Here is a 24,148-nt window from a genome sequence, read left to right as displayed (position 1 = left end):
CAGCCCCCCCATCCACTAGCCACAGCACTAGATATAACTAGATACAACTAGATATAACTTTCCAGGCTCTTCATTCAGCAATTTAGTAGAAGTTTTTGCCATAAATCACAGGACATGGAAACAGGAAAAATAAAGGGCTGCCACAGAGTGTAGCACAAGAAGTCCCATCATTTCTCTAATTATTTCTACATCTTTTATACCACAAATTCCTCACCCTGGACTGGGGTCCTGATCTGCTCAGCACTAACACTTCATTTCAAGAAATCTGATATACACTCCTACTGCAAAATGCACATATTTATTTTTCTTTTAATGGAAATACATATATATTTAAATATATATATATCCCTAAGTGTTTTGTCCAACACTTCTTGGTTGTGCTGCAGCTACAGCACTAAGTCAGACAGGGCAGTACATCAGTACAGGTGGGACAGTGGCACAGGACCAGTTTGTGGGAATCCCTATGTGAACATGGCACAGGATGTGAAAAATCTGGGGTAAAGTATTAGTATCAAGATGTAAAAGCAGAAGCATTTTCATGTATTGAAGTGTCTGGTGAATCCACAATTTTCAGAAGACTAAATTCATTAGTTATATCAAACTAAGCATTTGGGAACAAGCAAATGTTCACTGAGAGCAGTGGAAACAGGGATTGGCTGGGCGTGCCAAAGAACAATTCTGGTGCCCAAGTTTCCAGCAAGTTAATGTGCTTTGCATTATATATTCTCAAGTTCAGCTTGGGAATTTTGCATTATTTGGCTGTTGAAAGAGCTTTGAGCTTTGCACAAAACAGTAATGCAGATATTTCAGTATTAAACTCACTTTCAATTTTCTGATAATCTCTGCCTGGCAAAAATAGCAGAGGAAATAAAAATAAAATTGCAGTAAGCTGCTGAAACAGTGAACAACAGTTATCTCTTAATTCAGTAGCTTCATATTTTATATGCATATCTGAGCTTAACATCCATGTGTACTATGTGTTAGTTTCACCTATTTTGCAAAGCTCAGGAGAAAAGACTAATTTAGCTCTCTTACAAGTTTCTCCAGTGGCTGGATGCACTTTGCTTCAACAAAGACCTTGCAGGTAATCCAGGAAATTGCAAGAAAAAAAAGACGTGAAGGCTGTGCCATATGTGATATTTCTGATACCTACAGAGATAAGGTGACTTACAAACTTTCCCATTGTGAAACAAATATAGAAGTAAAAGCATTTTTTGGTTATGTAGGAAGCAACAACCAAAAGTATTGTTCCTAAATGCTCTGAAACAGTAATGGTGAAATATGTTAGAAATTATTAGTATACTTGCACTTATTTTTTATCTCCTCATCTACATTGTTAGTGTAAGACCGGGAAAGTGTTGAAATACTTCTTAAATAGCAGTTGACTGTGGTTTTGTTCAAACCCACTAATGAATTTGAATTCCAGTATAAAAATCTGTGTCACCTCCCTTCAGGGACTTAGTTGATGACCAGTCAAACCAGCACTGATAGTTATGCATCTGAGTTGTGCTGTAGGTACAGGACATTTGCTTCCAGAGACTTTCCAAAGCTCTTCTGGGTTTTCCTATCTCTACCTGCAAGCTTCGAAAACTATTTTCTTTCCCTCTATTTATTTGAAACCAAACTGTGCCCATTTACATCCATGATCACTTTGCTCAGACAGTGTGCAAATAGAAATGCTAACCATCTTGTTTCAGGCACCTAGGAGTTAACGACTGGCTTAGCCAAATGCCTGCTGCTCATCTCCAGACACCACGAGGTTCCCTGCCCAGCCTCCCCTAATTCTGCGCACAGTGGCCTTGGGAGAGTGCTCCCCAGACTGAGCCAGGGCAGCACAGCTAGGCAACAGCACCACTGCCAGTGGCAAATGCTGAAAGATCAAGAGTTGCTGTCCCATCGAGACTGGGAATGCTGATGTACCTGGTGCATTTTGAGAAGTACCGACTATCTGTGCACACAGGCTGGCATAAATCACTAAAAGTGGTCCAGATAGGTGACCAGGTGTACAAGAAGCCAAAGTCATCACCCTATATAGTCAGACATAGTTGAAAAGGGAGTATCCCACATTTCTGATTTCTTCCCAGTCTAAGAAGTCAAGAGACTTCAAATTAGAGAAAAGGGATAGAAGGTGCTCAAGGAGCATGTGGATGGCACATTTGGAAGAATTTGTTGCTGGTACATAACCTGATCTTTTTCCTTGTATTATGTAGATGCACATTGATAGAGTAGGCAACCTTCAAATTCCGCTCCCAGGGACAGCCACATCCCAGGGAATAACTCTGGAGAATTTACAAGGGCAAGGCCTGGAGAGCTGCTGTGCCAAGAGCTGTATCATGCTTGGAAAAATGATACAAGAGACCAGCACTTGGTGAAGATATGAACAGTCCTCTAGGCTGTCCAGCAAAACACACTGACAAATATTTCTGAGACACCACTGGATACCTGAGCATTGGACATCATACAGGCAACACAACCAGTTATTCAACCCTGAAGCACTTGCAGTGAGTCCCGAATACAGCTCATCCTTCCATGCAACAGCCCTGCTGCTCATGTTGACAGACATGGGAAGCCTTAGTATGGAGGCAAAGAAGGGAAGGTATTTCCAAAATGTTATTTGCAAAAATGTAAATATGACAAAGGTTCCTCCAGAAAGTGCTGAAGGGGTAGAAAGTAGTTCACTGCACACACAATACAGGGATGCTGCAAACATACAGCAATTCTGATGCACCAGATGTGCTCCTGTTTGAAGTTTCCAGTATTCTCCAGCTGCACATGTGACTCATCAGCACACATGCCAGAGTAGCTCCCAAGATGTAAGATCCCCATGGCACTCTTGGGTGACACATGCTGGGGGATTGCCCAGGCATGTCTGCAGCAATTCTATCCTTCCAGGGAGCAGGGCACCCTTCTCACTGGTGCATAAATGCATCACATTTCTCATGGGGCAGCATTTAAGGGCAAGAGTAGTTCTGCTTTATCCTATCAAGGTCAAAGTCAAAAGCAGTGTACTACAATATGGAGAGTTATAAAGAAAGTAGCACAACGGATGCACAGTCAGTGAGTGTCTGAAATTTATATCCATGATTTGCTGTTAGCTGATTTCTTCCCCATGGTATCACCCAGTCATTCAGGTTGAGAATGGGTTGTAGCCAAAAATTCTTTGCCAGAACATGCTCTGAAGAAATAACCTCAGCCTGGAATACAGCTTGCAAATATCTGCTCACTCAATTCCAGCAAAACACTGAAGGGAAGCAAATCTTCAAATAATTTCTGATTTCTCCTACTTTTTTCTGGTTGCTCAGTTTGGAGATGGTAACATACAAATTTCACTATTTCTCACTTCTTCCATCATCTGCTCAGGAGCCCACTCTCTGCTAGCTCACACTAACACTGATGTTCACACTTCTGACCAAAAGGCCTGGTGTTCACATCTGTATCTAGACAGAGAAGGATTGCTTGCTTCAAAATTTTTCCTGTGTGTTTCTGTTTTTCCTGATCTACCTTTCCAGGTCAGACAACTCCACTGATGCATTAAGCTTCCCATCAAATCCCATAAGAATCAAGAAACAGTTACCCTCTAGCAACCAATATATCCTCAGCCATGCGCTGAGGTTAGACACCTAGCAGGCAAAATAAACAATTACATTAAGGAGGGGGATGCAAACCTTGCCCACACCAGCCGGGACCCCAGCAGGGTTTTGGGCTGCCATCCCATGCTTGGGCCAGCCATGGTAAGCCAGCTGAGAGATGATGACCCCCAACAAGCATGGGAGAGAAGAACAAAAGCTGAGTTACATGAGGCACCTATTCCTTTCATTCCTGACGACAGTACTCAGCTCCTGACAAGAGGTGGAGGGATTTTACCCTTTGGCCAAGCACAAAGCCAGAAGGACAGGGGCAAGAAGGAGGATTGCCAAGTAAGGTGCATCCCTGCTTGTCCCACAGTCTGCAGTGAGCCATCAGGCATGACTTGCACCAGATTTCCTAGTGACAATTCTGCCAGTGAAATACTCCTGACTTTGGATGCCTTAGCACCAGGTCTCACAGTACGTTAATCCCACCACATAGATCTGAGTAGCGTATAAACATCATCAGCTTCACCACTGCTTGGCACATCATAAATACAACTGCTTGAAGCTGGCTGTTGGACACTCATCCAAGGGATGGTGCTGTAAATTCAGAGGGCAGGAGAGTCTGCACAGGAACAGCACCGGAGAGAGCAGGAGACAGCTGTTTCATTTCTACTTCTTACAGGAAAATATTTCCATGAAGTGTAATGTTTGGAAAATGTCTAACAACCCAGTTCATGCTTTCTACAGATTATGTGGACTTAGCATTTCTGTTGTCTATACTGGGATAGATGAATAGAGAGATAAAAGGAGGCATGAAAATATAAGACAGTTGGAATGCAGGAGAATCTACAGAATGTGCGAAAAATGTAGGAAAAACTAAATAAAAGAGGAAAAGACAAATGAGATATTGTCAAGGCAGCCAGTGAAGCAGCAGGGTCCCAGTTCAGAGGTGGGATCATTAAACGACAAGTGAGGCAGCTCTTACGGAAAGCCTCCACGGTTTTTTAACCCTGGAATTCACTAGTGGGGGTGTGCGGACAAGGGCAAATGCCAGAACAAATCTGTTTTCCAGAAGAAAAAGGGAATATATTGGGAGTTCAGTCAGCCCAGAATAGGGGCTCAGGGAATGAGGCAGCTTCTGTGCTGGCCACACCTGGGCCATGTCACCCAAGAGCTCTTGTGAAGGTGGGAGGCATCCACCACACATCACACACAACAGCAGCTATGGGAAAGCAGGTTCTCTTGCTTCCAGAGTGAGGACCAGATACCATGGCCCTATAAGTGGGAAGCAAAGAAGTGCCACAGAGAAAATCTGGTGAATTTGCTTGTTTTGCCTGGATCTAGGAGAGAAAGCTATTAAACCTTTCTCCCTTTCCTTCTCCAGTTTGTCACAAATATATGGAAACCTGATCTGGAGAAGTCAGAGTGCAAACACAGCACCTTACACTCCAATTACAGTCCTTCTATGTCCCAAATGCAGGCAAGCAGTGTGTCAGACATACGTCAGAGTCACCATGTCCCACATCCTCTCCTCCTCTCTGCTGGAGTGAGGAATGGGAAGATACAGATCCCTGTGGAGGCTTCTGCAGGAAGGGGATTGAGGAACCCATTAACACAAAGATCAGGCAAAAAGAGGAATTTTAGTCACAGGACAAATACAAGGTCTTGCATCAAAGCAAGACCATGACACGAAAGGCCTTGATACTGATCCTGATAGAAAATAGCCCCATCTATTAGGAAGGGAATGTAAAAGGACTAGGACATTCTCACAGGGATATTTAAGTATGCATGCTTGTACAGAGCAGCCTGTGCATGTGCAACAAAGCTAATCCTAAACCTCTGGGGACACACCAGGACACACACTCCAACTCCTCTTTGAGATCCTGTGTTTCCATCAAGTGCACTAAAAGCAACTGCATCACACATGTACAGTTGCCCATCCAAAATTCCCCAAGTGTCCAATCCCTTGCATATAAAAGTATCAATGCTTCCCAGGCAAGCAGCAGATTGAGGCTTCTATGCATGGGGGCATATTCCACATTTCCAGACATTTGGCAGCCCCTCACTATTCCTGCATCTGTGGACGCCTCTGGGCTTCCCAGACAGTGGGCAGTGAAGAGTCCCTGTGCACACACAGCAGCATGCAAGGCCAGGACACATGTGAATCCCCCAAATCTGGCTAGATGGTGACAGACAAGAGGACACATCTGGGGAAACCTGGACAGTTGGTCATGTGAAAAGCAGGCTAGCTCAGGAGATGCAGCCAGCAGAGGAAGCTGGTGGCATTAGAGGTGAAAGACAGGCACGGCAGCTTGGGTCCTTCTCATACCTCCTACCTGAGGACAAACTAGCACTTACATCTCTTGGGGACAGGAATGCAAAGTTTGTGCTGCTTCTGGACTGTCCTGTCCTCGCAAAGAGAAACAAGAGGCATGGAGTTACTCCCAGTCCCTGTGGGACTGCCAGAAATAACACAAACCTGACGTCTCACACCAGCTGGCGAAGAGGACTAATCTGGCTTCAGAAACTGCTTGAAAGAGAGCCAAACCTCCCATCCAGTTCTCATGGCCCCCTCCACCTCCCTCCAGACCCAGTTCCTTTTCTGGCATGATGGTATCCTCAGTGCTCAGCTGATGGCAGGCTGCTCCTTGCAAACCACTCTGCCGACCCACCCTGCCACGTAGTGCTCAGTGGGACTCCTCCATGCTTTTTTCCATTCCACACCATAGCCAGACACAGCACAACAGGCCCTGGCTTTATGGTGGCCAGATCAGAGTGTGGTGGGACAGTGAACACTGCAGAGAACTCCACTCCTCCATCCCTCCCTCCACCCTGGTCCCTGGCATTGCTGCTACACCTCTTCTCTTGAATCAGGCATCTCAAGAGATTACCTGTCCAAGGGCCTGCATATCTCTTCTTCTCCCACCTGTGTCTCTTCTGAACATCCAGCTCCGAGGTCTGTGCTTCTCTGTAGAGAGGTGCTTGGTCATATTTTTAAATGTATTTTTTGAAATAATTATTTTTCAAAACACAGTATAATGATCAGAGCAGAAGCATCAGCAACACAATAACTGTCTCTGACTTCATTTACATATGAGGCTGCTGAAACACTAGCAAAATTTGCTCAGAGAGCTAGTGGATGCCCCATACCTGGAAGTGTTCAGGGCCAGGCTGAATGTGGCTCTGAGCAATCTAGCCTAGTAGAATGTGTCCCTGCCTGTGGCAGGTGGGTTGGACTAGATGACTTGTCAAAGGTCCCTTCTAACCCAAACCATTCTATGATTCTATGATCCATTGCCACCACCAGCTTGCAAGACAATAGAAGAGTCATTTTGATGGTTGCATAACTAATTGCAACTAATCCAACCCTTTTTTTGATAATACCACGTAGCCCAAACCAATAGCTGTGAAGTATGGCTTAATTTAGATGTTGGTGGAAACACAAGGGTTTATTTGCACGATAACCATCACATACACCTTGACTCTGTTCCTGCCAGCACGTCCCTCCCTGTAGCCCTGCCTCGATGCAGTTCCTGCATTAGAAAAGCTGTATTAAAAATAATATATGTAATAAAGCATTTTTCCTCTTGAGCCAATGCAAGGAAGAAGGCAGGCACACTCGGCAGCCTTTGGGCTGTGTGTAAATGAGCAAAAGGCTATATGTTTCAGAAAGAAAAGATAAGTCTAAAAATTAATTTCAGAAGGGCAAGACCCTGATGAAAAAGTACCCTGCGTAACAAACGGATAGAGCCGGGCAGAGCTAAACTCAAAACATTCCAAGCCTGATTTGGTCTGCAAGGTTCCTATCTTCTGTCACACATTATTAAACATAGATCAGAAACAGGATCTGGGATTACAGAACAGACTGAACTCGGGACTTCAGAAGACACCTGTCCTATAAATAGGAGTCATTTACCAATTCAGAGCAACACACACATGTTTTGGCAACCTCTCAGCCAATAAAAGCAGAAGCCCCAACTTCAGAATTATCCAAGTGCTATTATTTTAAATGCGAAACAATGATTTACATCATCATGACTTAACTCCTCATTTCCCAAATTTTCCTCATGCATGTCTGTGCTGAATTGCACCAAAAAATTAACTGTTCCCAAAGAAAGCCCATTACGAATTTGGAAAACTGCCTCTTTTTTATTGAAGAGTAGAGCAGCAAGAACAACAAAAAGCAGAACTTTAGATCTGGAGCTGTTAACTTGGCACTACTGATTTCTTCAGTAACTTTTTACATGTATCCTCACACCTGAGGATTTCAACTTCAAAATTCCAAAGTCGATTCAGTCACTTGGACGACAGACTTTGCATGGCAAACAGCTCAGAAACACCAATTTGGGATTTTGCATAGGGTTGCAATGCTGGGCTACAATTCGTTGACACTTGGGTTTCCAGGAAAAATTAACAGAAACATGTGCAAGGGTCTGTAGAAGGGAAAAACATGAAGCACCGCTTCCAAACAGGTGCAGCCGATTATCTGAGGCAACTCTGTGCAGGAAAAAAATGCTGTTTTCTTCGCAAATTTTAAGAGCACTAAAAACTTCCAGATAATGGGAAGTCCCTGAAGCTTTTCAAAAGTGTTTTCTCATACTCCATACCTGGTATGACAGCTGCTTCTCTGCAGCTATGGGGAGTTGTGGTTTTCCATTTGTGAAAATTCAAGTGAAATCTATCATTTTTTGGAAAGAGCCTAAGTCCTGGTGTTCTCAAATATCTTTACAGGTTGAATATTTGGAAAAGATCCAAGGCTCCAATCAGAGCCTGAATATGTGGAAATATTTAACTTTCTAAGAAACAGTATATAAAATAAGCTGTTTCTCTGCTTGATGACTATTTCAGGATTGACTAATTACTTGTCATGATGCCAAACACCACAGAGATGTCTCAAGAGGATAATTTCTGAAACTTGAATTTGTAACATTCTATCAAAGGAAGACTATTTCTGTGTCAAAACCCTGTATCTGGGAATTTATATATAGCAAGATCATAAATGAACTTTTGGACACCCAAATTCAGAAGTCAAGTTATTCAATGAAATACCTGCTAAATCTTTTTTTGGGGGGTGTAATGTACAAGCTTTAAGATAAAACAGTAAAATAAAGACTACTGTATCAAACCCAGGTTCCTCCTGGGGCAGCACTCACATTTCAGATGGTTGGTCTCTGGATCTTGTTTCAGGGAAGGCTTTGGTGGCAGGGAGCAAGGACTGCCCCACTGTCCTGGTCAGCACATCAGGTCCTCCCTGAGGGTGGTTATGGCAAGGAGATGTAGCTAAGCTTTCCTAAATTCAGCCACCTCTGGCCAAAAAAAACTTGACCTAAACTCCATCTGTCTTCTCATACCAATGCATGTCACATCAAGGCCAGGCTAGTTCTGGCATAGGCAGGGGCTAAATTCACCCCCTCTCTTAATCAGAAGAGAACCAGACTCTACAGTCTAAGCTCAGCTTTGCTTCCAGCTGAGTGAAAGGTCCCTTTGGCCAAGTTACCAGCAAAGGCTAACAAATACAGTTTAGTTTCAGGAGCGATTAATTCCTGCCATCACCTATTCTCTAGCAGGCACAACACTCATGCTGCACATTTATACAGGTTATAAGGATAGAAAGGACCATTCATGTAACAAAGTTTTTCTCCCTGCTTGCAAGAAGTTAGGGGATCTAACCTCGTAGTTACTACATAAACCCCATAACTTCTGTCTGAAACAGTTTCAGCATGAGCCTGGCTTTCAGGCTGACACTGGCTGGTAATCCACCTCATACCCAGGTAGAAACATTCCAACTTTTATTCTCAGCATTACAAATCTGCACATTGTTACCCTGAGGTTGTCCCACATCAAGATCTAAGTCATAGCTTCTCTTTGTGCCTTTCTTTGATAATATTTCAAGCTGTTTTCTCTGAACTTTTTCTTCCTCTTGTTGATACTTGCATATTATGGTTATTTTTTTAATTTTCCTTAAGTAGATGAATCCTGCCGAAACCTTGCCTATAGCTCAGTATTTACAGTATGTGGTCACCTTTATTGCTCTTTTCTGAACCCTTCTCAGACATATACCATTTTTGATAAAATGGGCATGAGAATTCGACATGATTCCTAACATTGCTTCCCAATACCATTCCAATGTCAGAGCTTCCCACTGATCCTTAAAGGGTTCTAGGTGTGCCTGTCCTCCCAGCTGCTGCTCTGCCCATGTGGTTCATGCCTGCCCAACTACTTGCAACATCCCCAACTCATTTTTATTTATCTGCTTCCACCTATACTCTTTACTCCTGTAAAGTCCAAATTTATACCCAGTATCAAAACACATGAACATTGATTCATCTGTAAAACTATCAGATGTCTCTTCCAAGTCCACAGCAGTGCAGGGCTTGCAGTCACAGGAGCTTGCCAAAGCCAAGCAGCAGATTTTACACTGGTGCCCTGATACACCATGCAGGATAACCAAAGGCTTTGGCACAGAGAGGACAAAGATAGAGCAGCTGTTAGAACAGCTATGTGTATTTAATCTTTTAGCATTTAAAAATAACCTTTTACTTGTCACTAGTGTTACAAGAGAGCTACACTAGGTGGAGGTGGGTGTTGTGTGGGATTTTGGGAGCCCAGGGGGCTGGAGAATAGCACATCAGTTGGGCAGTGAACGGAGAAGAGAGAAGAAAAGAGGGCTGATTAGCACCACGGGAGGGAGAATGAGAAAGATCTTGGAAGAGGAAAAGCTGCAAGAGCCAAGCAGAAGGGCACAAGACTACAGTGAGGGCAGATAACCATCAGAACAAGCTGAGCTCCAACGTGGCAGGAGGGGACAGCAGCACAGCAGCTAGTGTGTGGGAGAAGAAGCATGAGGATGTTACGAGGCCACAGGGAAGACACAGCTGTCAAACACAGGCCTGCAGAAAGGCATGAGTGGGCTCAGCAGGGGAGACTACATGGAGTTTTCTTTTGGCCAGGCTGAGAAAAGTAGAAAGCTGTTCACCATGGATGCTATGTGGGATGTGAGAGGCTGGCTGGTAGAGAAAGGAAAGAGGTCCCCTCTTCATTCCCCACCTCAGATGTGTGGGTTGGATCCAAACCAACACAGTCATCCATAACCTGAGGAAAGGAGAATAGGGGGCAGAATCTCAAGTTTGTGCAGCAAAGGGGCAGGCTGAGGGCACCAAACCCAGCCAGAGAAGGAGGAGAGCTGTGTGATGCAGCTTTGAATAATCTGGCCTGGTGGAAGATGTCCCTGCCCACAGCAGGGAGGTTGGAACTTGATGAACTTTAAGGTCCCTTCCAACCCAAACTATCCTGTGATTGTTTGTGGAACTGCATCTATCAGTAGCAGGTCTTGCACTTTGTTCCTATATACCAGCCTTGCAGGGCACAGAAAGCAGCTGTGGCACAGGCCTCCTAGCAAATCCTGCCACCACCTGCAAACACCCCTTTTCCTTCTCCCATATTCACCTGCTGAGGGGCTCAGAAACTGGCAGTGCACCTGCCTGGCAGGCAAGGTACCCAGCACCACAGGCAGCCTTCTGGAGGGGCAACCTCCCTGCCCACCTCACTCACCCTACACAACATCCTCCCTTGTTTGCTCCCAGGTGCCTTCCTCACAGACTTGTTCCTTGTAATCTCAGCACAGCCGTCAGAATATCTCACTCACAGCTCACCCCAGCAGCATAAACAAAGTGTCCCAAGCCTGCCTGGCTGCTTGGGACAGCCTTTCCACACCAGTTTGAGGCCCCATATCCCCCCAGGCTCTCATGTCGCACCCCATGGCAGGCATTATACAGCCCCAGCATCCTGCTCTTGCACCACTGCTACTTTGGGGTACCCAGAGCCAGCTCTCCCCACATATTCAGTTACATATACCAATGCCCTTTTCCAGCAAGGAGATACAGTCACAGATTAAGTGCCATATGTGAGACAAAGCAGACAGGTCTACAAGGCACTAGCACGAACAAGTTGAGCAAGAGGCTGTTCATACCAACAGGCTCAGCATGTCCTGGTGGCATAACTACCAAATTTAGGTGCATAGCCACCTAAATGCAAATCCTCCATAGGTACACAGTTTTGTTGTTGTAATAGAATCATAGAATCATCAAGGCTGGAAGAGACCTTTAAGATCATCAAGTCCAACTGTTAAAAGCTGTCACTCCACTGTAACCCTTAAATCCTAAACCATATCTTGCAGTGCCAGGTTCAGATGCCTCTTAAACACTTTTAGGGATGGTGACTCCACCACCTCCCTGGACAACCTATTCCAATGCCATGCGCACACCCCTGTGGTTACAATCTCCTACCCAGGCTTCTGTTCTATGTAGTAGATAATACACACTGGTTTAGACCCACATCTTTCCTGGTTGAGTATGTGTCAGGAAGCACCTAGGAACTGTTATACGACATCAAAAGATTTCCAGAAGGTCCTTCTGCAGTTTGTACAACTGTTACTTTTTCAGACATCTAAGCAATTTCTTGGCCTGTGCCCCACCCCCCTTCCCAATTAGCCTCCAAACAAATCCCAGAGCTGAATCAGTTTCCTTCATTTAGAGGTTCCGCTCAATTTTTTTTTTTAGGATTCCCATTTTGTCTCCTTCTTTTTCTTTACAAATATATAAATAATCACATCGTCATATGAGACAAGTAGAGACTGACTCTTACGGGTAAAAAACAGATGTTTCCCAATCTTCCCTAACAAAGTAATATTTTATATATGGCTCTTCAATGGATTTATAGCCAATGAAGGGATGTTACTACATTAGCTCATGGAGGGGGTGGGTGATAAAAACTGGAAAGGAAGCGCCAGACAAGGAAAAAAGAAGCTATCCAGAGCGCTGCAATTGGAGAAGCATGACAAATGGGCAGCACAGTTTTAGAGGACTTCGACAGCAAGGCAGATTGCCTGGCTGGGAGTGATTGTCCACAGCTGGAGCATCGCAGAGACCATCTGGTATTTCTTAAACATGCTTTCCCCAGGTGATCCAATTCTTGGAGTGCCCCAGCAAAGAGAAGAAAAAAAGGCTTGCGAGCCTCAGTCCCATTTCCAGAGTTCTCCTAATTAGTTAATAGAATTATATTTGAACTGGTTTCAGTTTCTCATACAAAAACCTTTGCTTTTGCCACCTTTTCATCAGAGAGAAAAAAAAAGAAAAAGGTATTTAAATTCATGGCGGTTTTAGTTTCTGTAAGAAAGTCAATGATTGTGTCTCTTGGCACAGTAACCCAATATAAAACTTAATGAAGTAAAAAGAGATCCAAAATTTCTTTTGAACACCTTGTAACCTCGCTTTTCCCCCACCACTTTAGCTGCACAAAGCATGCATATCCACAGGCTCTCACTTTACTCTCCCACCCTCATGTATCCATCCCAGTATGAGCCTCTGAAAAATCAGAGCATGGACTACATGGGAGACTCCAAAAGCCTCTTATTTCCAGGATTTTGTCTCTTTACTCAACTTGGAAAAAATGTCAAAGAGTTTAATTAACTGTGCATGGCACAGGGTCCTGTCACCACAAAAAGGAGGGCTGGCAGAGGAGCAGTGCAATGACATTTGCTGCTGTCCTTGTGTTCCCCGTAGGACAGCCCTTTCCCGAGCCAGGAGCATTGGGAACCAGCTAATGAAGAAAAGAGCGAAAGAAAGCGGTAAATAATAAATGAACGGACAGATGGAAAAAGGGTTAGAGTGAGCAACAGGAGAACAAACCTTGGGAACCAAACTGCGTTCCCACCAGCAGGCAGTGCCCCCACCGAGCAGCACAGGGCAGGAGCCAGGGTCTGGCCACAGAGATTATCCGCACCGCTCCCTGCCAAGCCAGGCTTACCATCCACACCTCTCCCCACTGTTTTCACCATGAGTTAGCACAGCCACAAAGCATGGGTCTGTCAGATGTATCCTGCACACCACAGTCACACATCCCTGATCCCCATCTGCAAGCTCCTCAGCAGCATGTAAATAACCCCTGTTACTTTTCACAAGGAGCAAATACATTGGGGTGGTGGCAGGAGTGCTGAAGTTGCTATACTCCTCCAACTGCAGCGAAATTTATAGCTGTCTCACAATTTACTAGGAAAGTTTTTTTTAATGCTGAGCACTCACCAGGCCCAGAGTTTTATGCTCTGTCCACGTTGGCAGCTACTTTCTCCAAGCCCGTGTTTAAGGAATGCTAGTAGGACCATAATCCTAGTCAAAAATACATACACAAAGTGCTTCAACATCTCCAGGCTGAAAAAAATCTAACTAAATTATTGGGAAGAAAATACTGTACAAAATAATCCAAAGGAACATTTACAGTGTTTAAAGGAGTTTTTACTTGGGTTGTGGGTTTTTGGGGTGGTTTTTTGTTTGGTTTTGGTTTTGGTTTTTTGGGGGGTTTGGTTTATTTTTTTCCCTTTGTTCTTAGGTGGTTTAGATGGCCAAAATCAGCATCTTCCACTACTATGCTGGGAGTGGATTTTGGCAGGAAAACCATCCTTATGCAGTGGTATAGACAGCAATAACAGAAGATAATATGAGCCATAATTGTAAAGGTAAAGAAATACCAACCAACTGCAAATTACAAAGTATATAAAATTAATAAAGCATTTAAAAAGCATGATGAAAAATTCACACCTTGCTGAGTTAGTAAGAGTGAGTAGGAATTTAAATATACAGGAAAGAAGGGAAATGTGAACAGAGACATAGATGAGTTATTTTGTGCACATGGTAAAATTACCAATATAACTATAAAAATATAAATATACGCACTCTATTTGGGAAAAAAATATGACGAACTCATCATAAGACTATAATATACATCACCATTTCCTAATGACCAAGAGATGTATTAGATAACATCTGCTTTAAATAAACACTGTTAAATCACCTACCCTGGATAATTTGCACCTCCAAGTATGCTGAGGAGATCTCTGACCCATTGCCACTAATTTTTAATAAATCTTGGAATGCCAAGTAATTCTAGAAGGGTAGGTGAGCCCTAACCCCATGCCGGTGCTTCAGCAGGGCTCCCTGACCTAGGGACCAACAGCCAGTCAGGCTGACAGCAGACCTTGACAAAGTAATTAAAAGCCAATATGAGAATCTAACAGTAATTCATTATATGCATGTCTCAGATAATTACCAGCTAACATATGTTGTACAGAATCAAGTCCCATCTAACTGTTGTTACAGCTTGGTTTAAGAACTTGCATAACTAGATGGACAGAAGTGGCTCATGAGACAAAACCCTATTCATTGCCTGCTTCCCATCCCACAGAATGCAATGTTTTTACTAATCATTTAAATAAATACAAGATTTTCAGAGGCAGCTTGCACATAGCACAAATGAAGGGCTAGTAAATAACAAACAAAATAGCCTTCATTTATCCTGTGATCGAATTTGTATGGCTAAATGACCAACATGCAACCAAACATGCTTTAATTCAGCCAAGCACAAGATAATACATGTACAGGAAAACAACATAGAGCTCGTACCTTTGGGATGGAAAAGCCTGTCCTGCACAGCCACAGGACGAAGCAGGAGGTACAACAGGACTTTGGCAAAGTGAAGCTTGAGGATCCAAATCTATTCACCTTATGAAAGAGAAAAATCCACAAGATTTGACTGGTGCTTGTAGGTGTTACATTAGCGTGGGAGGAGAGGGGGGTTTCTAACCTGGTGGTGAGAGGCAAAGCAAGCTCTAGGGATTGAAAGTCAGAGTTAAGCATGGTGCTGACAAAAAAGAGAAGTATCATCAGCACAGTGGAGAATGAGAAACATCACACAAGAAGGTCTGATGATTTTGGGGCCCAGCATAAAAGCTGGGGGTGAAACTTGGTAGTACAAATGGCAGGTATAAAAACCTCTGTGTAACATAAGAGTGGAAGGAGCCCAGACACTGGCACACTGGGGGTCTGCTTTAGGCTACAAAATCAAGGAGATCAGAAGCATAGGCCTATTTGGAGCATCTGAAACACAGAACTCACTCGTAATTAGGGACCTTTAACTGCCCACACGTTTGCTGGGAAAGGAAGACATCACACACAGCCTTGTATCAAGTTCCTGGAATGCACCCACAAAAAAAATTGTGGAAGAAGAGACAAGAACAAAACTAGGCAGGAGGCTCCTCGAGGTTTGATTATCATCAACAGGAAAAAACTGGGAAAAGCCATGAAGGTGGAAAGCACTGTAGGCAAGGGAGCCCAAAACCAGTGTTTGTACTTGTTTGGAAAAGAATGGAAAACAGTGGCAGAGTAAAAACAGTGCTACATAAGGACAGAGGCTTTGCTAATCTCAGAGAGTTGGCAAGCGAGATTTTTGCACCAAAGGGAGTTCAGGAAAGATGGTGTTTTGTAAACATACAGCAAGATAAGGGAACAGATGTAAATTATCTTAGCGTGGGGATACGATAAGGGTAAATCACAGACTGCTCCATGTCTAGCAGCATGCAAAGGAGAAATGGCAACTCCATCAGGCCGATGTGGCTAAGCACAAAGGAGCAGCACCAGGAGAGAGGGATAGAGTGAAAGACCCAAGTGCTCCACAGAAACTGCTCACCGCAGGGATTGCCAGCACTAACAAGGAGATGTTTGATAACTACATCAGTGGGAAAAAGCAGACCAAAGAGTTCAGCACCTCCTGAGCAGGGAGAAAAGGTTAATAGATTGGTTTATGACACTGAACACACCACAAGCCCTTCCAAAACTGTTAGTGAGTGTCAGCCCTCCCCCCTCCACTGAAATCTGTTTTCTGTTAGGTTTATGTGTTTTCTTTATTCTCTACACAACACCCAGAACTGGCTGGTTCTGGTAATGACATTACATATTATGATGTACATATAACTGCTAATTTTAAGATGCATGATTTATAAAATATCTTCTCTTTTGAGGATAGTTAAATTGGACAGTAAATTGAATTTAATACATACTGAGCATGTCACAGGGAGCCATATTCCACACAGTTACAAAAGCAATAACCAAATCAGATAATGAGAAAGCCAAAGTGTGGCTTAACAGACTAGAGAGTGTCACCTGAAAAAGAGATTCACCTTCATGACCTCTCTCACACACACACATGCTGTCAGCACGAAGTGAGTTGTAAAACTACTAATTAGGGTAAGAGAAGGCAGGGGATCCCAGGGGTTTGGCTCACAGCTGTCTCAGGAAGCGAAGAGGTATAAATTGGGACACAATTTCACAATAGTCAACAGCTCACAGAGTTAAAGTAGAAATGTTTAATGCTTTTGTTGGTTAAGACTTCATAAAAAAAGGATAACATTAAGACCACAAAATTAATGCAATTAAAAGCAGCAGAGTACAAGGGTAAGGTATAGTAGCACCCGAGGAGAATGAAAATTACAGAAGTTTGATGTTTTCAAATAAGCTGAGGTCCATCAGCAACTGTCTATGGGAATTTCTGGAAGACAAATGAGGTTTGAAAACTTGGAAAAGGGCAAATATAGAGGCTACATTTGACAGGTTGAAAAATCAAGGAAATTACAAGCCAGCCAACATAACTTCAATTCCTGGAAAAATTTGGAAACAAATCATAAAAAAATCCATCTGCAAGGAAGGGCTGGAAGCAATAGCCCTGTCGTGTGAAGGCAACCTGCCTTCTATTTGACAGAGCAAAAGCATCTTTTATGTGAGACAGAGGCAACAGATGTTCTAAACCTTAACTTTCTTGAGGCTTTACCTCCAGTTTTGTGTAACAATTTAATTAGAAAATTAGGAGAATAGAGTCTACATGAAATTCCATGTAGGAAATGCATGGCTGGTTGGGAAATGGTGCACAAAATTGCAGACATGAACAAGCCAAGTTGTAGCAAAAATTCCATGATTATACAGACAGGAATGTCACGCACAAGGTACATGAAATAACCCTGTTGCTCTTCCCAGTCAAGAAAGGACTTAGCTACAATACTGGTCTCATTTCAAGGCAATGTGCTTCAAAAACATCCCAGACCCAGCCCAAGGGACCCCAACAAAACAGAGAATCACAAAAAAATTGTAAAGAGGGGACCTCAAGAGACAGGATCATCCATGCATGTGTCATTCAACTTGAAAACAAAATGGCCATGAGAACAGAGTAAACGGAAGGCAGTTGTTCAGTGTAGAGAACACAAGTCTTCAGGGAAACATGATAATAAGCCTCAAATATGTAAAAGATTTCTGCAAAACTAAAAGGAGTGCTGTAAGCTGTTCTCCATGCCCACAGGCCACCATAGGCTTAAACTGAAGCAAGAGATTTTAAAAATACCAATATAATGATATAGCTAATTATGTCCTGGAGTGGACTGCTGAGGGAGGGTACATACCTTCCATCACAGAAGGTTTTAAAACAAGGATAAAGCCACATCATTTGAATCGGTCAGCTGTGATGTCCCCACAGCCTGGTCAATGCTGGTGCCTGGCTGCTGAGCCCTGACAACCTTTCCCCAAGCGGAGGCCAGGTACAGCCAATTTGTCACGGAAAAGGCTAGAAGATGCCCTCTTGAGGTCCTTTTCAGATCTATTTTGTAAAATGCTGTGGATAATGTGTATAACGTAAGGAACTGTGATGGACAGAAGGGCAGAGAGCAAGCTCTGTCTGAAAGACAGTTGCAGGCCTGTTACACAGCCCCAGGGAGCACTTTCCTTGAAAGAAAGCTGGAGAGCAAGTGCATTGCAGACCACCCCAGTGCATCAACCAGTAAAACAGTGATGCATATCATTGCTGTGCAGACCACAGGACATTTAGGTTGCTGATCCCAAACAAGCTGCCTAAAAGGCAAGGAAGCTGCACTTAACCCTGCAACTACCCTCTCAGGTCCCATCTTACAAGGTGTCCCCCATCTCCAGCCCCATGGAGTTAGCTGGGGATAAAACCATGTATCAGGGGAAAATTCCAGCAAAAATAACCAGAGTAGACTTGCTGCCCAGCAGCAGAGGCACCAAAAGGACACCCAGTCCCATAGCCCACACCCTGCACAGACTCTCTTGAAAGGGCAACCTCTGAGCTACAGTCCCCTCCAAAGCCAGCACTCCATGGGATGTGTCCCAGACCCTGTGGACAGGTCCTGCTCCAGGATTGCTATCTCCCAGAGCCATAGCATACGGCAAGAATCACAAAACCACCAGGGGAGGTTCACAAGTGCAGGAAACACACATGTCACAGGTGCATGACATGAGCTGTGTGATTCCCTGCCAAGGAAAACGTACAACTGGGGCTCTTGCTGTCTTTGGGGGAGAGGCAAAAATCATATTTCTGTGGGACTGTATCTCACTTGCAAGCTCTTCATGCAGACACACTGTCCTCATCTCTGCTCTGTGTCCTCCCTCATATGGATCTTCTGGAGTAGCCACACACACGTTCTTCTCCCCTACATTCTGCTTTGTTCCAGTCATGCCACCATTACACATCCCACTTGTGAAAAGCTGGTGTGCACACTCAGTCACTTCGTGCCCCCAAATCACTTACCTTGGAAGAAGAGTGTCTCTGCCTGGCTGCTAACATCTCCAAAAGTGGACTTCTTCATGGAAAAACCTCACACAGAGCTCAGAGCTTCTGTTATGACAGAGTTTAAGCTATGTAATTACCTTAACGAGGTAGTGGGATGCCAATGAAGTGCACCCTTCAGCAGCTCTCAGCTCTGTTCCTAGCAGTTTTCACCTAAGTTTAATCCCCACACATCTCTTTCAGCGCAGTTGGAAGAGACACACTAACACTCATCATGGTGGGACCATAGAGGGTCAACCAGAAGCATTAGGTGCCCTGTGAGGAGGGTCTACCCCCTTAACCACTGCTTTTAGAGGCTGTGTTGTATGATATGACAGGATGGAGAGCTTCCAGTACACAGTCTGCTGTCTCCTTGCTGGCTTCTCAGTGCAGACGTGGTGTGGTAGGACAGGATGGAGAGCTGTCATTGCTAGTCTCTTAATGTAGTGAAGTAATCTGCATCGCAGCTTCAGGCAGAAGGTACAGGAGAAAGAAGATATGTTTCTCCATAGTTCAGAATGAGAAGAGGAACACTATTTTGTTTCCTCTGGATGGGAACTCCTAGAGGGAAATTTATAGTCCATACTTGTTTCTTGGGAAGCTCAGCTACACTTCACACTTCATGTAAATACGGGGGGGACCATTTTTCACACATGTCTATTGACTTGAACAATTCCCTCTTACATTGGGCTAAACAGGCTTTATTTAATAGCAGTGCAGAAACCTGTGGCTATCCAGTCTCTCAAAGTACAAATGCAGTACACTACCCCAGCCCAGACTGGCCACAGAGGAATTCAGATTTAATCTAGCAAAGCTCTGTCTGCTGCTGTCCCACTCCCTACAAGATCACTCCCTAAAACCTGCGTGCATGTTGTGTCTCCACTGCTCCAGGCAGTTCCTCACATCTCACCTGCTGCCTGCCCAACATTTTGCATTCACTCTTCAGTTCCAGGGCTCCAAAATTACCTTCCTGTCATCTGAGCATTTATCCTGAGGGCTGCAAAGGAGGGGAGCCTGCTGTGTTGATGACAACTTCTACTCTATCAGATACAAGCCATAAAAGAATCACTGCTTGTTCCACTGGCCAGAAAGGAGCAGAGAAGTGTTTATAGCGAAAGATTCCTCCTCCTCCCCTATCCCACCATGGGCTGAGCTGAGAGAGCTGGTTCCCAGAGGAGAGCAGGCAATGCCATGCACTCTCCCCCAGCTCTACCACAGACTCAGCTGATGTTGAGTCATCAGAGATGCTGATCTGTGAAATGAGATACCTATCTCTGAGCACCAAGGGGGAAACAGCAAAGATTAATAAGCCTCAAAATATTATACAGCATTTAAATAGCACTGTCACAGATCAAAGACGATTGCTCATGTCAGTAAGCAAGCTCAGCAAGTCTAGAAAGATCACGTACAGAAAGCAAAGGCAAGACGCAAGAGAAAGCCTTTAGACAGGAGCCGAGGAACGCTCATACTTGACGAGAGAAACTGAAGTGGTTTAAGCCAGAGTCTAACATGTGTTCCTGGAGGAATGAGAGCCAGAAAGACTGCCTGGTTTCACTCATTCTCACCTATGTCTTAGCACAAAACAACACATTTCATTTTAAGACACACTCTTACCTTGGAGGTACCTGTGCTGGGAGAAGCTTAAATCACAGTACAACACAACCCTGCCTGATTGCTGAAATAAGGAACACACTGAGAACCATGTGCAACTGGTGAATAGATTTGAAAAAGACCCCAATTTACATTGATGCCACAGAGACTACAGAATCACACTCCATGCACTCCGAGATATTTCATTCTTAAAGCCATGAGGATACTGCATGAAAATTTGATGGCAGTATCTTTTCCCCAACCTGCAGACAGAGTGATAGGCCTGATCTATAGTCTTTCAAAGTTTTTCATAAAACTGTCACCTGGGAGGAGGAAAAGAACAAGACCTTTTATCCAAATCACAACAGTAGTAGTGGTAGTAATACAGGAATAAAAATGCCTCAGAATGGTGTTCCTACTCCCAAGCTCTCCTAGAGTAGCTATCCCATTATAAAGCACCTTCACTGTCACATGACTTTGGGCACGATACTCCATTTACACTTCTTTGGTACCACTGAAGTGCTGCCAGAATTAGCAGTAGTAGCGAGCCCTTTCACACAGAGGAATGGGGCTCAGTATTCCTCCAGTTCTAGGTTAGACAATGAAGGTCATCTATGGTACGTACACTGCAGGAGGCCAAGTGACTCCTGGATATATACCCCCAGGAGGAAACCCTGTTCCCAGGGATTCCCCCAGATACTCCATCCCTGCAAACTCAGTCCTTCACTGTCCCTCCCTAATAAACTGGGTTTGCATTCTTGCTCCTGCACCTTGCCTCATGACCTGGGGACTCCCTGCAGCACTGTACAAACCCGCTGTGCAGAACAAAGAGAAGTCCTCAAGCAAACTCTGGCTGATTGAATTTTGAAGGTAAGAAATGCCCTTCTGCAACAGATGTACAACCTCCTCTGCCCACCCCAAACACCAGATCCATCAAGAAGAAGGGAAATATTTACACAAGTTAGTAGAGTTCCAGTTAAATATTATGCTTAGCTGTCTAGAGTCCATGTTCTCAGACTATGTCTATGAAATAAAAGATTAAACTTCATAACAATTATGAAGTTGCTCTGCTCACATTCAAAGGGAGTTAAAGGACATTAAAATAGTTCTTTGGGTAATATTCCAGTGAAATTGCTCTCTCCCCCCTAGAGTGTTAGAGTTAAAACCTTCTGAACTATCCTGTAAACACACTTGGAAAGGCTAAGAGCTGAGCTGATAACCAGGTAGCACCTCTGCTCTGCAGGTTCTGTAAAAAATGTGAGCAATGCCAGAGAGCTTTTGAAGCAGTGAGGGAAGGAGGATAGGGGATAGCAGCTTCACTTCTCGAGGGAAGTTTGTTTAGTGGAAAGTAAGCAAGTTGTCAGGGGCAAAGCTGACAATGTTGATTCCAGCAGTTGTACTGGGAATAAACAGCCGAGTGGATTACATTACAGAGAATGAGAAACGGCTCTGAGGATCCCATTTGAATGCTGGGCCTTCAGGAATGATGCGATTCAGCTATACTCATGGCCCTGATGCCCAGTGAGCCCCTTGGCTGAGCTCTTTGACAGCCCTGGTATTCCCATCCCACCTCTGTGGGGTCCTTGAGAGGTCCAGAACAGCTGATGTCCCCAGGAAAGCCAGAGCTCACTGCTACACTGGTGAGGATGCAGACCCATGCTGGCTTCAAGGCAGAGGCTGGACATTGAATTAGGGGCAGCAGCAGAGAGGGGGGAGGTTGTGCAGGACCCATTTGTCCCTCCCAGCCCAGCAGCAGAGGAGGGCCACAATGGGGTTTGTCATCTCCTTCCCAGACAGAGCATGGGGCCCTCCCTCATATGAAAATCAGATGCCTGCCTGCCTGCCTTTCACAGGAAAGGAACATGTCAAGAGAAGGGGATCTTGTTTGATTTATTAGTCTCTTCCTCCTTCACATCATCTCTGCCTTATCCAGCTGTAGTGATAAGGGGAACAGCTATGAAAGGACCCTGCTGGCTGCTGGGATCCCATCCTTCTGCCTGCTCACTGCCTGATGACATCAGTCCTTTACAAGCACCATTAAATGTGTACCCAAAATGTGGCAGTCTACTCCATCCTTTGAGATTCTGTTCCCTGGATAATACAAACAGTTGCCAGAAAAAGAGTATCCTCTCATCTCTGTCTAGGCCATTATCCCTTTATATTTGCTCTTTAATATTTACTGGGTTCACACAAAGTGCATGCTCTGGAAAGAAAAAAAAAATCAGCTGCAGCTTAAAGGACTCCAAATTTAGTAATTGCTGCAGCCCCACCGAGGTGAACAGTTAGCAGGGAGATTTCTCCGGCACTTCACATGCCGTGGCATTCTGCTTAGGTCAGACTGTAGCAAATATTCTGTTCAGGGGCACCAAATCTGGAGTGTCTGCATAGTTGCCAGCCCCAGAGGCCTTATGAGTCCACCGTCAGTTCTTGCAGGTCCTTTCCCACCCAATACCCAGTAATCTTGGTAGGAAACAGAGGCAGCCAGAGAGATGCTGATTCATACAGAGGTGAAGCACCTGAGGGTTTTAACACACCTGTGAGTTAGCAAGAACTAGGCTCAGCTCCTAGCTCCAGAGCTGGTCTTGCAGCCTTACCTGTTAGCGTGAGGTTGCTGTAAGTGTTTGAAAACTGCTCCTTTAACAAAACCAAGTGCATCTGAGCTGCCTTTTCCCTCTGTAGCTCCAACATTATGTCAGGATGCTGGGCGATCTTACAGCCTTTCTGCTTATCCAGGGCAATGTCGCTGCGAACAATGTCTACAGCAAAAGGGAAAGAAAAAAGGGAGATGGCCAAATCTCAGCTTTCATTTTCACCAGATGCTTGGATCAGAACCAGCCAACATGACAGTCACACAACCATCACTCAGCAAGAGCAACCCAAAAAAGGGTCCAAATCCCTTGGATCCACCTATCAAATGACCCTCCCTGCTCAAAATCTCCTTTTATCCCACAGAAAGCTCAACTTATATGCTCACATAACCTATTGGCCCTTCCATCCTTCATCTGCCTAGCTGTTGATCTCTTACAAGGATGACTCCTCCCTTGCAGGAAAGTGCAAAAATCTCCCAACATTTATATTACAACCCTATTACCAGTTTGTTTAACACTAAATAATGAGAAAAGACTAAATCCCATTCTGGCAACCCCTGGCTTCCATTTAACCTTGCCTATCAAAAATGTGATAAAGAAAGGCTTGTTCTCACCTGGTTTATCCTCACTGTAGCTATCACAGGTCAGCATGGCTTATGACTCTGAACAAGTGCTTGTACCATTCTAACTCCTGACATTCAGTTCAGGAGGCAGGATTATTCAGCAATAGTTTTTCTCTTCATATGAGCATTTTATGTCATATTGTGAGATAAAAATATGATATTCCCTCTCCTAGAAATACTCACCTTCTGGGGAAATGGAATGACGGAGTAGCAGGGCAGAACAAGAATCAAGTAAGATGTGTCCAGTCTAAACAGGAGGGGAGTAGTGCAAACTAGTCTTTTTGAGTCCCTTATGAGTTTCATAAACTCTGTAACAGATTCAGATTCACAGACACCAGAT

At 44.2% G+C, this 24,148-nt stretch overlaps 1 protein-coding gene across 1 annotated transcript in view; it reads right to left on the bottom strand.

Moving 5' to 3' along the window:
* Positions 1 to 23,836, bottom strand: part of HPSE2 (heparanase 2 (inactive)) — a 98,289-nt gene extending 74,453 nt beyond the window's left edge. The window contains exons 1-2 of the mRNA XM_009073539.1: positions 23,800 to 23,836; positions 23,192 to 23,353 (exon numbers count right to left, since the gene is read on the bottom strand). Of these exons, the coding sequence (XP_009071787.1) occupies positions 23,192 to 23,353; positions 23,800 to 23,836 (199 nt within the window). The remainder of the gene's footprint in view (positions 1 to 23,191; positions 23,354 to 23,799) is intronic.
* Between the last annotated feature and the right edge of the window lie 312 nt (positions 23,837 to 24,148).

This window comes from Acanthisitta chloris, unplaced genomic scaffold (assembly GCF_000695815.1).
Source record: "Acanthisitta chloris isolate BGI_N310 unplaced genomic scaffold, ASM69581v1 scaffold17254, whole genome shotgun sequence".
Classification (NCBI taxonomy): Eukaryota; Metazoa; Chordata; class Aves; order Passeriformes; family Acanthisittidae; genus Acanthisitta; species Acanthisitta chloris.
The sequence above is the reverse complement of the archived record's forward strand: the minus strand, read 5'-3'. Positions and strand labels throughout refer to the sequence as shown.